The following is a 17,416-nucleotide window of genomic DNA, read 5'->3' on the forward strand; positions in this document are numbered from 1 at the left end:
CTACGCCATCTCCTTCTCTATCTTTCGCGATTTCTGTCTAGCTCCCAAGCAAACGCATAGACAAGAAACAGCTTGATGCTTAAATCCAGGTTGAAATAAAAGCTGTCCATGCGAAGATCCATCATGATACAGGATACAGTAGCACACTGTTAAGATTTCAGCAGTCCTAGGGTCTATATATAGAGATCCCATAATACACGCCCTCTGTAGTCACATTGGCGGTGTCTGGTTATCTAGATTTTTCTCCTGTAAAATTTTTCACCATACACACCAAAAATGCAAACGCATGACAAAACGCATGGAAAAGCGTGCAAACGTGGTGTTTTTTTAACCGCATGCATTCCCGCATGCGTCTAAAAAACGCTGCGTTTGTACATGTTTCTATGCGTTCTTTCCTGCACTTGCAGATGCGGATTAAACGCTGCAGATTCTAACGCAAATGTGAAACTAGCCTAGACTAGAGTTTAAATCAGAGAGCAGACAGTGAAGGAAGAAGAGGCAAGAAGTGAGGAGAATCTGGGGGATAGGAGCTGCGACTGAGCTCACCCTGCGACTAAGCGCAGAAGACTGGACACCGCAGTCCATATTTTTGTGGGAACTTCAGGTCCCACAATCAAATCCAGAGGACAGGAAATTGCAGGTTTTCTGGCCCCAGCTGACACCCGAAGGCACAGCAGCATACAAGAGCCTGGAGTCACCACGAGGGAGTGACACCTGGAACAGGCTCAAGCTGCCTGCCATGTGGGAAGTGTTTCACTTAGTGGACAGACTGAGGGAGGGACTTGAGGAGAACTAAAAGCACCAAGCACCCAGAGAACAGCAAAAGTAGGAAGGCCTCCAACTCTACCTGGCTAGGGGGACTCTGAATTTCTTCCAGGCTGCCCGGATCTCCATTACCAGCTGTGAATTGTGCCCCAGACTGCACCTTCAACCTGAGATTAAAGGTAAAGAAACTACAGTCCTTGTGTCCTCCACTCATTTCTTGCACCCCCACTCCTGCACCCAAATGTCTACCATCCCTCATAAACTGTTCTGGTAATCCACCTGCGAGAAGCCGAACCATCTAAGCTGCAACACCACCGGCCCCAGCGGTCCCCTTAAGCAGCGTCAGCCATCTATAGACAAACACCACAGGTGGCGTCACATACAATCACTTATGAACTTCCCCTTTCATATTTTTACTGCGCACCTAGGGCCACGGACCAGGTCATTGCTGTCATGAACACCCCTTTAAGAGCCATGTGACCTGGTTCTTAGTACCCCACAGCCCTAGCGGGTGTTGCACTTAGATACCAGATGCACACGCGGACTGTGCTGTGGTGTCAGGGCATGTCGTGGAGGAGGGTGACTCTCAGGGCGAGGTGTGGGAGAACAGAAAGGATAATGATGAGGTTGTAGATCCCACTTGGTGTGAACCCAGAGGTACACAGCTGAGTAAGCAGAGAAGGTGGAGGAGGAGGAAAACGAAGAGGTTACATTGCAGCTTCCCGCACAGACACTGAGTGATGCAACCATGACAAGCACTGTATCTTTAGCCACAACCCTGGCTGTGGCCAGCACCGGTCACGAGCCTGCAGTTTGCAGGAGCAGCAAGAGTTGCCTAGATTTGGCCTTTATTGAGACCGAAAAGGATGATTCAACTCACATTATCTGCCAAATTTGAAAAAAAAGAGTCAGTAAAGGCAAAAATTGCAATAATTTGACAACTACATGCATGAACCGGCACATATGTAATCAACATGCCTTAGTCTGGGAATCTTTCTGCACTAAGGTGCGAACTACTGGGCCTTGCGAATCATTGGCCGTTCCATCCACCACATCTGCTGCTTCTTCCTCCTTCGTCACCATGCTAAGTCTTCTCAAGCAGGTCTCTGGCCATAGAAACTTCACTTGCTTACCCCCTACAGTCGGGGTGAGTGAAAGCCCGTCAGCTGATACAAAAGTGGATATGTTTTTTTGACACCTAACACAACAGATCTTTCTCAATCCACCATAACATCTCCACCTGCACTTCACTCACAGTCCAACAGTGTGTCCTGTTCACCCACTCCACCTTCTCTCAACAAAGCAGCTAGTCCTCGGTCTCGCCGTTGTGGTCGCCTAAAGGAAATGTGCAATTGCAGTTGTGTGCACTTACAGGCTTCAATAGGTCCTCTGCGATGTGTAGCTGGGGCCTGCTGATGGCCTCCATCGCTACTATCTTGGTAGCTCAGCTACAGAGACTGCACTTTACACTGCATACTACATAGTATTGCAGTTTATGGCATACTCAATCAAACAATCACAGGTTCAAGTCCCCTAAAGGTACAAAAATAAAATATAAAGTTTAAAAAAAATAAAAAATATAAATAATTTCTCAGTTTAAAAAATAAATGAATAATAAACTTACAAGTATTTGATGTCACAGTATTCATAAAAGTCTGGTCTATTAAAATATAAAAATATTTTAGCTGAAAAGAAAAAATGCCCAGTATACATTTTTTTAGTCCACGCAGTTCCCCAAAAAATGCAATAAAAAGTGATTAATTTGTCGAATGTACCACATAAAGATATAAATAAAAATATCAGCTCGGCACACAGAGAACAAGCCCTCACACAACTCCATCCTTGAAAAAGCACAAAAACTTGTGGGTCTCAGAGAATGGCGACAAGCAAAATTTGTTTTTGCAAACTTCTAAACCCTATTTCACCAATAAAATCTAAAAAAAAACATACAAGTTTGATATTGCCGTAATTGTAGTGACTTGGAGTATAATGTTGCTACTTCGTTTTAACCGCACAATGCATTCCGTAAATATTCATATACACAGGTAGTAAAATGTAGATACAGTAAAGCATGGCTAGAAATCATATAAGATCCGTCAACAGTAGTAAGAATTATTAACATTTAAACAGAGATAAAAGTGGAAAAATAAAGAAAGACAGTGAAGATGATGAATATTTAATACCAAGAAGCTATTTCATATTTGCTGAGCCACATATTAATCGAGTAAAATAAATGAAGTCAACCTACCTCCACTGAAGCTGTACCATTCCGCACCATTTATTATGGATCCTTTCTTAACAAAATTTCCACCACATCTTTCGGTCAACTGGTCTGACATTTTGGGATTTGAAGCCACGTAGGTTTTTGAAAGTAACTTAAATACCTGATGAAATGGATATAGATTGATTTGCGAACAACATCATGGCTGCTTTCTTTTTAATAGATAACTTTTTCATTTGAAAAATTGTTCAAAATGATATTTTATTTACATTTGATTTCGCTTTTCTTGCTAAGAATAGGGATCAATTGAGCCATTTCAGTCAACTGTCAAAATAATGAAATATTCATGCAGATCCTTATTTTTGTGTTAGATTAATGTTGGTGTAGGCATTAAATGTAGTTTGCCTGAATTCAGATACATGAAAGCTAAGAACAGTTGTCACTTCCCTTCCCCCACCCGTTTGGTAAAATAACCCAAAAGTTCTCCTTTTAAAGACTGTAAAGTACAACTTTCCTACATGCCTTTTTGATGAAAATGTGATTAATATATCACTTTCATTACAAATGTAAATAGACAAGTTATTCTTCTCTAAGAAGATCAGACACCAAATGTTTCATGTTGAACAGGACAGACAATGTAATAGTGACTGAAGAATGGAATACATTTTTTTTTGTTTTTTTGTTTTTCTTTTAATCTTACTTCTACATTGCAGATATATTGCCAATCGAAGTATTAGGCACCGAATGAGTTAACTTTTGTGAAGACTAATGGTTTTCATTGAAGGAGTGTACTTCTTCTCCGTGTATGAGATGTCCAATCATAATCAGGCAGCAACACAGCAGAAAAAGGACACACCCCCACCATAGCATAGAGCAGGTTTCACAGACTGTGAGATGTAGTGATGCAGGTCTGATCTCCTGGTCTAATCTTCTGCATGATCAGAAAATGCAGCTTAATTTATCTGTGACACAATAGAAACCCTTCTATCATCTCTCCTCTCATTGTATGGTCAGCTCTACTGTACTGCCCTTTCCTAAGAAAGAAAGAAAGAAAGAAAGAAAGAAAGAAAGAAAGAAAGAAAGAAAGAAAGAAAGAAAGAAAGGATAACAGCAATCAATCAATCAAAAAAATTGTGCAAAGAAACTGACCTTTTCCTTATTCTATTGCAATGTCTCAGATTATAGAATATATATTGTATATGGCGTCTGCTTCTCACCTTGTCATCTGGAGTAGGAGAATACATTTTTTCTTCTAAAGGATGTTTTGAGAAGTCATAAGGGTAACTGACAACCAAGTCACCTCCGTGAAGACTCCCAGATAGAACAAATGGGATTTTTCTCATCCATTTCATGACCGCTTTTGTCTCTGGAGCGACCTACATGGAAAGGAGTGAAATATAGAAGGTGTAAACAGCCTCAATAGGGTATAGTAGTGCCTGGAAGAGACCACTGTAGAGTTTCAGTATAGATACTGGTGACATAGGACCAATATCCATGATGGGGCAGTAGAATATGCCAGCAAGGTCTAATTGATGGGCATCTAGCCAATGTTACCTGTGCTATTAGCTAGGTCAAGTGGAAGAATGATAGGAAAGCACCAATGAGATTCTTCCATTGGCTCTTTCAGGCATCCACATGGACACTGTTGACTATCAATCGGATATTGGTAATATTCCCACCATCGTGCCTAGTCAGGTAAACAACACAATGAGGACAGAAAATGTCTTCATATATCAATTACGTTAAAGTTTTAGTTCCAGACGTTTTCATATAGTAAGTGGATCATTTTATTGTTAAAAGCTAAACGGTTAAAAGTAAACCCATCCTGGCCATGTGATGACTACTCAGGTGCACTTTACACTTACACTTATTCATTTATTCTTTTTCCACAGTTCAGGAGACATAGGCCATTGTTCGTATGATACTAGGGTTGAGCGAAACGGATCGTTCATTTTCATAAGTCGCCGACTTTTGGCAAAGTCGGCGTCTCATGAAACCGAGCCGATCCCTGTGTGGGGTCTGCCATGCGGTACGCGACTTTCGCGCCAAAGTCGCGTTTCAATGACGCTAAAAGCGCCATTTCTCAGCCAATGAAGGTGGACGCAGAGTGTGGGCAGCGTGATGACATAGATCTCAGTCCCCACCATCTTAGAGAAGGGCATTGCAGTGATTGGCTTGCTTTCTGCGGCATCACAGGGGCTATAAAGGGGCGTTCCCGCCGACCGCCATCTTACTGCTGCTGATCTGAGCGTAGGGAGAGGTTGCTGCCGCTTCTTCAGAAGCAGGGATAGTGATAGGCAGGGTACATAAAGCTACAAACCGCTTGTGCTGTAGCGATTTCCACTGTCCAACACCACCTTTTGTTTGCAGGGACAGTGGAAGCTACATTTTTTTTTTCCTCAGCACTGTAGCTCATTGGGCTGCCCTAGAAGGCTCCCTGATAGCTGCGTTGCTGTGTGTGTACGCCGCTGTGCAAACCAACTGCTTTTTTCAAAGCACAAATCCTGTTTTTCCTTCCTTTCTGCACAGCTATCTTGTGTGTTTGTCCACACTTTTGTGTGCAGCAGTCCTTTTTATAGCTGCCTGCCATACTTTTCTGAGATAACTGCAGGGAGATAAATATTGGCAAGTCTGCCTCCGTGCCATTGCTGTGTGTGGCATCTGTCTTTCATTGTGTGGCACGGAAAACCACTGTGTAATACTTGGCCATTTTTTTTTTTTGTGGGTACATTCTCCCTTTTCAAAAAAAATAATTAGTGGGAGATAAATATTGGCAACTCTGCCTCTGTGCCAGTCCTGTGTGTGGCATCTGTCTCTCATTGTGTGGCACCGAAAACCACAGTGTAATACTTGGCCATTTTTTTTTGTGGGTACATTCTCCCTTTTCAAAAAAAAAATAATTAGTGGGAGATAAATATTGGCAACTCTGCCTCTGTGCCAGTCCTATGTGTGGCATCTGTCTCTCATTGTGTGCCACCGAAAATCACTGTGTAATACTTGGCCATTTTTTTTGGGGGGGGTACATTCTCCCTTTTCAAAAAAAAAAATTAGTGGGAGATAAATATTGGCAAGTCTGCCTCCGTGCCATTGCTGTGTGTGGCATCTGTCTCTCATTGTGTGCCACCGAAAATCACTGTATAATACTTGGCTATTTTTTTTGGGGGGGTAACATTCTCAATTTTCAAAAAAAAAAATTAGTGGGAGATAAATATTGGCAAGTCTGCCTCCGTGCCATTGCTGTGTGTGGCATCTGTCTCTCATTGTGTGCCACCGAAAATCACTGTGTAATACTTGGCCATTTTTTTTGGGGGGGGGTACATTCTCCCTTTTCAAAAAAAAAAAATAGTGGGAGATAAATATTGGCAAGTCTGCCTCCTTGCCTTTGCTGTGGGTGGCATCTGTCTCTCATTGTGTGGCACCGAAAACCACTGTGTAATACTTGGCCATTTTTTTTTTTGTGGGTACATTCTCCCTTTTCAAAAAAAAAAATTCGTGGGAGATAAATATTGGCAACTCTGCCTCTGTGCCAGTCCTGTGTGTGGCATCTGTCTCTCATTGTGTGCCACCGAAAACCACTGTGTAATACTGGGCCATTTTTTTTTGGGGTACATTCTCCCTTTCCAAAAAAAAAAATTAGTGGGAGATAAATATTGGCAAGTCTGCCTCTGTGCCATTGCTGTGTGTGGCATCTGTCTCTCATTGTGTGGCACCGAAAACCACTGTGTAATACTTGGCCATTTTTTTTTTTGTGGGTACATTCTCCCTTTTCAAAAAAAAAAAATTTGTGGGAGATAAATATTGGCAACGCTGCCTCTGTGCCAGTCCTGTGTGTGGCATCTGTCTCTCATTGTGTGCCACCGAAAACCACTGTGTAATACTTGGCCATTTTTTTTTTTTTGGGTACATTCTCCCTTTTCAAAAAAAAAATTAGTGGGAGATAAATATTGGCAAGTCTGCCTCTGTGCCATTGCTGTGTGTGGCATCTGTCTCTCATTGTGTGCCACCGAAAATCACTGTGTAATACTTGGCCAATTTTTTTTTTTGTGGGTACATTCTCCCTTTTCAAAAAAAAAAAAATAGTGGGAGATAAATATTGGCAAGTCTGCCTCCGTGCCATTGCTGTGGGTGGCATCTGTCTCTCATTGTGTGGCACCGAAAACCACTGTGTAATACTTGGCCCTTTTTTTTTTTTGTGGGTACATTCTCCCTTTTCAAAAAAAAATAATTAGTGGGAGATAAATATTGGCAACTCTGCCTCTGTGCCAGTCCTGTGTGTGGCATCTGTCTCTCATTGTGTGGCACCGAAAACCACAGTGTCATACTTGGCCATTTTTTTTTTTGTGGGTACATTCTCCCTCTTCAAAAAAAAATAATTAGTGGGAGATAAATATTGGCAACTCTGCCTCTGTGCCAGTCCTGTGTGTGGCATCTGTCTCTCATTGTGTGCCACCGAAAATCACTGTGTAATACTTGGCCTTTTTTTTGGGGGGGGTAAATTCTCCCTTTTAAAAAAAAAATAATAGTGGGAGATTAAGATTGGCATTTCTGCTTGAGTGCTGGTCCTGTGTGTGCCATCTGTCTCAAATTATTGGGGCACAGAAAACCTAGTGTGTAACATTGGGCCTGATTTTCCTTTCAGTGTCAGGCACCTATAAAGGTATATATAAATCCTACAGAAGTTTGAGTTCACCTTTTAAGTTGTTTTACAGTAACAAATAGCGTTACTTTGGTTACATTTTGCAAACAATGAGGAAGTCTAGTGGAAGAGGTCGTGGCCGTGGGCGGTCATTGTCAGCTGGTAATGATGGTAGTGGTGGTGGAGCATCAGGTGGTCATGGTAAAAGCAGTACAGCACCTAAGTCTCGAGTTGTTGAGCCAGGTTCGTTGTCTGGCTACACAAGGCCTCGAACGCTCTCTTTTCTGGGAATAGGAAAACCACTTTTGAAGCCGGAGCAGGAGGAACAAGTATTGGCTTTCATTACTGACTCTGCCTCTAGCTCTTTCGCCTCCTCCTCGGAAAGTGGCAAATGTCAGAGCAGTGCATCGTCAGTGGATGCTCCCGGTCAGGAACAAGTTGCTTCCTTGTGTCCTTCACTAAAAACAACAGTGAAGGATGCGTCAGTCGACACAACAGGTTACTCCATGGAGCTCTTTACACATACCGTTCCTGGATTAGACAGTGAAACAGTTAACAGGCCATGCCCATTAGAAGTTGAATCGGACATGGAGTGCACAGATGCACAGCCACAGCCAGATTACTATGCTGTTCCTTTGACTCAGACCAGAACATTGCCCTCGCAGTGTACTGAGGCAGAATCAAAACCAGCGGAGACTATGGTGCCACGTCACGAACGCTATACCACCGGCTTACACGGTGACACAGACGAAGTTGCACACGAAATAGAAGAGGAGGTCATAGATGACCCAGTTGTGGACCCCGATTGGCAGCCATTGGGGGAACAGGGTGCAGGCGGCAGTAGTTCTGAAGCGGAGGAGGAGGAGCCGCAGCAGGCATCAACATCACAACAGGTTCCATCTACCGGGCCCGTATCTGGCCAAAAACGCGTGGCAAAACCAAAACCAGTTGGAGGACAGCGTGGCCATCCGGTTAAAGAAGCTCAGTCTGCAATGCCTGAAAAGGTATCCCATAGTAGAAAGAGTGCAGTCTGGCATTTTTTTAAACAACATCCAAATGATCAGCGCAAAGTCATCTGTCAAAAATGTTCAACTACTTTAAGCAGAGGTCAGAATCTTAAAAGTCTAAATACAAGTTGCATGCATAGACATTTATCCACCATGCATTTGCAAGCCTGGACTAACTACCAAACGTCCCTAAAGGTTGCAGCACCCTCGGCCAATGAAGCTAGTCAGCAACGCTACATCCCTTCCCTCCCTGTAAGCCGACCATTTCCCACACCACCTGCAGTATCTGTGCAGCTTTCGTCGCCAGGCCAAAGCAGTCAGGGAATCACCAGGTTAGTAGTAGGAAACACTGCATGTAGGGCACCGGCAAGAATACCATCTCCAACCCTCTCTCAGTCACCCATGTCCACCGGCACCACCGCTAGTTCCACGATCTCCAGCTCTCCAGTCCAGCTCACCCTACATGAGACTCTTGTTAGGAAAAGGAAGTACTCATCCTCGCATCCGCGTACACAGGGTTTGAACGCCCACATTGCTAGACTAATCTCATTAGAGATGATGCCCTACCGGTTAGTTGAAAGCGAAGCTTTCAAAGCGCTGATGGACTACGCTGTACCACGTTACGAGCTACCCAGTCAGCACTTCTTTTCTAGAAAAGCCATCCCAGCCCTCCAACAGCATGTTAAAGACCGCATCGTCCATGCACTCAGGCAGTCTGTGATTACAAAGGTGCACCTGACAACAGATGCATGGACCAGTAGGCATGGCCAGGGACGTTACGTGTCCATCACGGCACACTGGGTGAATGTGGTGGATGCAGGCTCCACAGGGGACAGCAATATTGGGACAGTTCTGCCTAGCCCAGGGTCAAGGAAAGAGTTGGCTGTAGGCGTTCGCCCCCCCTCCTCCTCTTCCTCCTCCTCATGCAGAAGCGAGAGCTCATCCACAGACCACAGTCGCACATCCACTCCATCCGCAGCTGCCACTGTTGCACACCAGGTGTGCCGTTATGGGACAGCTAGTGGCAAGCGTCAGCAGGCTGTATTGGCAATGAAGTGTTTGGGCGACAACAGACACACCGTGGAAGTTCTGTCCGAGTTCTTGCAGAATGAAACTCAGTCATGGCTGGGCACTGTACATCTTGAGGCAGGCAAGGTAGTGAGTGATAACGGAAGGAATTTCATGGCTGCCATAGCCCTTTCCCAACTGAAACACATTCCTTGCCTGGCTCACACCTTAAACCTGGTGGTGCAGTGCTTCCTGAAAAGTTACCCGGGGTTACCCGACCTGTTCCTCAAAGTGCGCAGACTTCGCCCGTATACTCCAGCCGTATGCAGAACTATCAGCGGTCTTTGAACCTTCCCCAGCATCGCCTAATCATCGACGTTGCAACAAGGTGGAACTCCACACTGCACATGCTTCAGAGACTGTGCGAACAGAGGCGTGCTGTTATGTTTTTGTGGGAGGATACACATACACGGGCAGGCAGTTGGATGGCAGACATGGAGTTGTCAGGTGTGCAGTGGTCGAAGCTACAAGACCTGTGTCACGTCCTTCAGTGTTTTGAGGAATGCACACGGCTGGTTAGTGCAGACAACGCCATAATAAGCATGAGCATCCCCCTAATGCGTCTGCTGATGCAAAGTTTGACGCACATAAAGGAGCAGGCGTCTGCAGCCGAGGAATAGGAAAGCCTTGATGACAGTCAGCCATTGTCTGGTCAGGGCCGTGTAGAGGACGCGGTAGCGGGCGAAGAGGAGGAGGACGAGGTGGATGATGGGGGTGAGTACTTTTTGAATGAGGAAGCTTCTCCTGGGCCAACAGAAATTAGTGGCATTGCAAGGCCGGGTTCTGTTTTTTTAAGGGAGACAAGTGACGTAGATTTGCCTGTAACTGCCCCTCCAACCAGCACAACCGCAGATTTGACAACTGAAACTTTGGCCCACATGGCGGATTATGCCTTACGTATCCTCAAAAGGGACACACGCATTATTAAAATGATGAGCAATGATGATTACTGGTTGGCCTGCATCCTTGACCTTCGATATAAAGGCAAATTGCAAAATATTATGCCACATGAGAACCTCGAACAAATATTAGCAACCAAACAAGCTACTCTTGTAGACCGTTTGATTCAGGCATTCCCAGCACACAGTGCCGGTGATGGTTCTCACACAAGCTGCAGGGGGCTACAGGGCAGAGGTGTTAGAGGTGCACAGATCAGAAGTGGCGTTGGACAGAGGGGTTTTCTGACCAGGTTGTGGAGTGATTTCGCAATGACCGCAGACAGGACAGGTACTGCAGCATCTATTCAAAGTGACAGGAGACAACATTTGTCCAGTATGGTTACTAACTATTTTTCATCCCTTATCGATGTTCTCCCTCAACCGTCATTCCCATTTGATTACTGGGCATCCAAATTAGACACCTGGCCTGAATTGGCAGAATATGCATTGCAGGAGCTTGCTTGCCCAGCAGCTAGTGTGCTATCAGAAAGAGTATTCAGTGCTGCTGGTTCAATATTAACTGAAAAAAGGACTCGTCTGGCTACCCAAGATGTGGATGATCTCACCTTCATTAAAATGAACCACTCCTGGATTTCAAATTATTTTGCCCCACCTTTCCCGGCTGACACCTAGCTTTCCAATAAAAGTTGCTTGCTTGTGGACTGGTCTTACTGAGTGTTCCAATCTCTTAATTTGCAGCAGCTGTTTGTCCAGCATACGACATGTTTACACCTCCCCCAATGGGAAAACTCCCCCCACGGGGCCGTGGGCTCGCCACTTGGCGCAAGCACCCGTTACAGTGCTGTTTGTCTGAAGAGGTGGGTGTGCCCGCTTTTGGTCGACGGCACTGCCACTGGGTCCCTCATAGTACAATGTAGTGTCTCTGGCGGTGGTGGTGCGCACCCAACGTCAGACACACCGTTGTAACATGAGGGGCCCTGGGGCTGTACCGCCGGCCACAAGAGAGTTCCCCCCCCCCCCAGCTCAAACTGTGCTCTACCATGTTCAAAATTATCTCGCACAGCTCCACCAATGTTTAGTCTATGCGCTGACATCATTCAATGCCTGGCCCTGACAAACAATACCAATTTGTTGACATCTATGATGCTAGTTAAAGTAGTCTGGGTCAGTGTCCTATATTGATACCAGTAAATAGTAATTTACTGCCAAATTACTTTGTCATAAACTCTGCAGATGAGCCCACCCCTGTACCTAAGCATGCCACCCTTTTTTAATTTATTGTTGTTTTGCGAGACATTAACATCTATTTAATTTTTGGGAGTACTAACTGTGTCAGACACTCCTTGCAATACTCCTCCACTGACCACAATGCTGCCTGTGTATCCATGTAACCGATTTAAAACTGCCATGAGCCTATTGTTTGTTATTTTAGGCCTTTGATAGCCTGTCTGCGGTCCCTACTTGCAATACTCCTCCACTGACCACAATGCTGCCTGGAGTGCCTGCCTGTGTATCCATGTAACCGATTTAAAACTGCCATGAGCCTATTGTTTGTTATGTTAGGCCTTCGTTAGCCTGTCTGCGGTCCCTTCTTGCAATACTCCTCCACTGACCACACCAATGCTTCCCGTGTACCCCTGGAACCTATTTAAAAGTTCATAGAGCCCAGTTATATATTTTATTTACTATTAATAAGGCCATGATGGACTACGCTGTACCACGCTACAAGCTAACCAGTCGACACTTCTTTTGCGAGAAAAGCCATCCCAACCCTCCACCAGCATGTAAAAGACCGCATTGTCCATGCACTCTGGCAATCTGTGAGTACAAAGGTGCACCTGACAACAGACGCATGGACCTGTAGGCATGGCCACGGAAGATTACGTGTCCATTACGGCACAATGGGTTAATGTGGTGGATGCATGGTCCACAGGGGACAGCCTACTAAGTCTGTCTGCAGTCCCTAATTCAAATTGTCCTCCACTGTCTAAATCGGAGCTTCAACCTTCTGGCTTTCGGCCTATAGTATCAGATATTAAACTGCATTTGGCCTTCAACTTTGGTTACGGCCTACTAACGGTGTCTGCCGCTCCCTGGTGTTGTTCTCCACTGTATAAAGCTGAGCTTCCACCTTCTGGCTCTCATTAAGTGCTGTTTTTTAAAAAACTTGGTGGTTACAGCCTACTAACGGTGTCTGCCCCTCCCTGGTGTTTGGCCTCAACTGAATAAAGCTGAGCTTCAACCTTCTGGCTTTCGGCCTATAGTATCAGAAATTAAACTGCATTTGGCCTTCAACTTTGGTTACGGCCTACTAACGGTGTCTGCCCCTCCCTGGTGTTGACCTCCACTGTATAAAGCTGAGCTTCAACCTTCTGGCTCTCATTAAGTGCTGTTTTTTAAAAAACTTGGTGGTTACAGCCTACTAACGGTGTCTGCCCCTCCCTGGTGTTTGGCCTCAACTGAATAAAGCTGAGCTTCAACCTTCTGGCTTTCGGCCTATAGTATCAGAAATTAAACTGCATTTGGCCTTCAACTTTGGTTACGGCCTACTAACGGTGTCTGCCCCTCCCTGGTGTTGACCTCCACTGTATAAAGCTGATCTTCAACCTTCTGGCTCTCATTAAGTGCTGTTTTTTAAAAAACTTGTTGGTTACAACCTACTAACGGTGTCTGCCCCTCCCTGGTGTTTCGCCTCAACTGAATAAAGCTGAGCTTCAACCTTCTGGCTTTCGGCCTATAGTATCAGAAATTAAACTGCATTTGGCCTTCAACTTTGGTTACGGCCTACTAACGGTGTCTGCCCCTCCCTGGTGTTGACCTCCACTGTATAAAGCTGAGCTTCAACCTTCTGGCTCTCATTAAGTGCTGTTTTTTAAAAAACTGGGTGGTTACAGCCTACTAACGGTGTCTGCCCCTCCCTGGTGTTTGGCCTCAACTGAATAAAGCTGAGCTTCAACCTTCTGGCTTTCGGCCTATAGTATCAGAAATTAAACTGCATTTGGCCTTCAACTTTGGTTACGGCCTACTAACGGTGTCTGCCCCTCCCTGGTGTTGACCTCCACTGTATAAAGCTGAGCTTCAACCTTCTGGCTCTAATTTTTTTTTTTTTTTTTAGTGCTGGTTGGGGCATAATACCTCTGTTTGCTGCTCCCTGGTGTTGACCTCAACTGAATAAAGCTGAGCTTCAACCTTCTAGCTCTCATTAAGTGCTGTTTTTTAAAAACTTGGAGGTTAGGGCCTACTAACGGTGTCTGCCCCTCCCTGGTGTTGTCCTCCACTGTATAAAGCTGAGCTTCAGTCTTTAGGCTTTTGGCCTAAAGTATCAGATATTAAACTGCATTTGGCCTATTAGTGTGTTTGGGCCCTTAAAACAGTGTCTGCTGCTCCTGGGTTTGCTACTCCACTGAACAAAGCAATGCCGCCTGTTTAGTCCTGTTACCAATTTTGAACTGCATTTAGCCTACTTTATTCTTTGGCCCTATATCTGTTTCCTCCCCATCCTGCCCATTGCCCAGCCAATGCTAGATGAGTCTGCTGGTACATTGACCTAGACCACTACATTCCCCTTGCACTCTACACAGCCAGAATCTGACCCTACTGAAAGTAAGGTTCCCCTTCCCGCATGTTATACCACCTTACACAGGAACAAAGAGGAAGGTGCAGATGAAAGTGCAGGTTCCTTAATCAGGTGGGGGGGCATACTCGTTGGCGACGTCACTGGCACAGGGCCCCTCAGAGTACGCTAAAGTGTCGCTGCTGGTGGGAGGCGCCCCCGCCAAGCAAACACACCGCTGTACTTTGAGGGGCCCTGTGCCAGTGCCAATGCGAACGAGTGGGCCCCCCCTGCTTGCTCAGGATCACAGCACTTGCAACGTTGAAATACTTACCTCTCCCTGCTCCACCGCCGTGATGTAGTCCACGATTCCTGGGCCCACTAAAACCTTGAACCAGCCCTACCCCCCACAACTTTTGCCAAATGACCCCCAAGTTCAAATGAACAACTATTATTATAAAGTTAATTAAGATTGACAAGCTTCAGAAACAAGAATGGATGTTTTTGGCATTAAAATGGGCACTGTAGGTGTTTTCCTGGCCTCCACTCTCTGCCGACTATGCTTCCCCATTGACTTGCATTGGGTTTCGTGTTTCGGTCGATCCCCGACTTTTAGCGATAATCGGCCGACTGCACTCGACTCGACTCTGGACAAAGTCGCGTTTCACAAAACCCGACTCGATCTTTAAAGAATGAAAGTCGCTCAACCCTATATGATACTGAACGTTGACTCTTGAATGGATGTTTGTTGCAGTTGTGACAACACAGCATTTGTTCTTGATTGGGCCAGGTATGTCTTTTGGTAAATCAAGAGACCTAAGCCACTGTTCATATAAGCCTGAATATTGACTCTTTAATTCATGTTTGTTGCAGATTATTGTGTTGCTATCCATGGAGGACAGGGATACAAAGTAATTAAACACTTGATGTTCGCTAATATGTTGATGGCCAGAAGGAAACTATAAAAGGGATCTGCCTTTGTTACCAAAGAGACTTTACACGACAGTAGCCAAGTCACCATCTCTCCAACCAGAAGAATACAGATTTGAGACCCTCTACAAGACGTCAGCTCCAGCTGGAGGAATACAGATCTGCTCCATTGACTATCACATGAACCCATGGAGATGTTTGGAGAAGCCAGGTTTGGACAATCAGGATGTGATAGAAATATGTATATCATGTAGATCTCACTTGCATGTATACTCCTCTATAATCATATATACTCATATACTCACAGCTAATATATACATTATAATCAATGGTTTAAAATGGCTGACATGAACTAATATAAGCCAGACAGATTGTATGGGGTTTTTCATCCCAAAAGCGGAACAGTGTCAGATGTATTAACTGGTGATCGAATGTCTCAACTTTGTCCTAGATACAGAGCTCAATTCTAGTTGCTTGGTCAGCAGTCATATGAGCATTAATCACAATATTCCATATATGTTTAGATAACCAATGACAGAGGAGCTAGACAATATGGTAATTAACTCACCACCCCTAACAACCCCTAACCACTCCTTTCTATATGCTATCATAAAAACTATGTATGTACAATAAAGTATCAGTATTGATGGAATGTTATTGACACAATGATGCTGCAGTCTCATTCCTTGAGCGCTCAAAATACTCAGTCTTATTGGGAGCGGCCACAGCACACACAGGGATATATTTATCCAACCCAAATTATTTCCATATCAAATGGCGCCCAACGTGGGGCATGGATGAAACACACGGGATCCTTCTGACCGGAGATACGGAGGTGTTAGCCACGGCCTTGGTTCACGGGACGGAGACTGCGCAGCTCCATAAGTAAGGTAAGAAAATTTTATCATCTTACCTGAAAGTCCCCTGTGCCCAGTCCAGGTCTATACCTCTTGCCGGTCAGGTGTGTTCACCACCACATATCCCAGGTAGTGTAAAAAGTCCAAGCCCGTATCCACGTATCCAAACCCTGGGAGGTGTCTGCTGTGTGCCGTGTATGTGTTCTGTGTTTGTGTAAGATCCGGGAGAAGGAAGGAAACAGTGACTTTTGTTTGTGGTGGCTGGGTAACAGACCGCAGGAGGTCAAATCGCTCGATAAGTTATTGCAGGATTCCTGTGCATAGGAGGAACAGGTAGCATTCCGGGGCAGGTAGTCCCATGTTCCAGGCACGGGTAGTGATAACTTAGAGGGCTACTGCAGATTCCCATAGTGCCGGCGATCCAGTTAGGACGACCGGACCGGGGTGGTAGATTTCCCGCTTGTTGTGCTTCTCACTCAGGTGGCCCGGGCACAGGTGTGTCCAGTGCGATTGGCAGTAGTCTGTTCCCAGCGCAACCTGCACGTGTCACAGAATAAAAAAGGGTATCTCCCAGATTGTCTATCTGCGTCTGTCTCTGTTTGTCAAGAATTGCTGCTTTACAATACAATTGAAAAGAAAGTGTTTTTTTTCTTTCCTTCCTCTCTCTTATGAACTTCCTCTTTTTCAGCTACGAGCAAAGATATATGGATTGTAAATCACACTGTCACATCTGTTTTTTTTTTTTTTCCCCCTACTGTTTTCAGCTGCAATGCTGACTATGTGTAGCTTTTTGTAAAGAAGTGAAACAAATTGTATCTATCATTTTTGATGCGACATACGTGTTTTCAGATACGTGATTTTAGTGACATTGATTGCAATAGCATAAGAAAAGGGGAGGTGTGTGTCTCTGACTGTGTTAAGCGCAGAGAGAAGAAAAATATATATATAGTTTTTTTATTGTTTTTTTTCATATAGTTTTTTTATTAAAGTTTTCCAAAGTTTTTTCTTTTGTATCAAAATTTTGAGTTTTTGATCATTTTGGTTCTTTTTTTTGGAGGTTTATATACTCATTTTTAGAAGTTTTTTTTAGTACTGTTTTCTTTTTTTTTCATTTTTGTGTGTTTTTCATTTTTTGCTTTTGCCATGGGGTATAAGGTGGCCAAGCAACAGGTGAGTCTTTTACCTCCTGATGAGAAAACAGCCCCCAGATAGTGGCAGAACACGAAGGTGTTAAGTACGTGAAATTCATTAGAATAGCAGATTTCAAGCTGCGGAGTGGCATGACGTAGAAAGGAAAATAAGGGAAGTTAGCTGATGTTAAATTGCTGAATGCTAATACATGGTATAAAGTAGCAGCAGTGCTTACATCGTTTAGGTGGTACAGAAAGTTATGTGAGCAAACCAGGAAGTGTTTTTTTTTTTTTTGTGTATAAGACGGGAAATATTGGATCTGTGCAGTCTGCTTTTAGCAGAATCCATG

At 44.5% G+C, this 17,416-nt stretch overlaps 1 protein-coding gene across 1 annotated transcript in view; it reads right to left on the bottom strand.

Annotated features, from left to right (window-relative positions):
- Window positions 1–17,416, bottom strand: part of CPZ (carboxypeptidase Z) — a 188,627-nt gene that overhangs the window by 90,231 nt on the left and 80,980 nt on the right. The window contains exons 7-8 of the mRNA XM_077280064.1: window positions 4,204–4,362; window positions 3,014–3,149 (exon numbers count right to left, since the gene is read on the bottom strand). Coding sequence (XP_077136179.1) covers window positions 3,014–3,149; window positions 4,204–4,362 — 295 coding nt within the window. The remainder of the gene's footprint in view (window positions 1–3,013; window positions 3,150–4,203; window positions 4,363–17,416) is intronic.

This window comes from Ranitomeya variabilis, chromosome 1 (genome assembly GCF_051348905.1).
Source record: "Ranitomeya variabilis isolate aRanVar5 chromosome 1, aRanVar5.hap1, whole genome shotgun sequence".
Lineage (NCBI taxonomy): Eukaryota > Metazoa > Chordata > Amphibia > Anura > Dendrobatidae > Ranitomeya > Ranitomeya variabilis.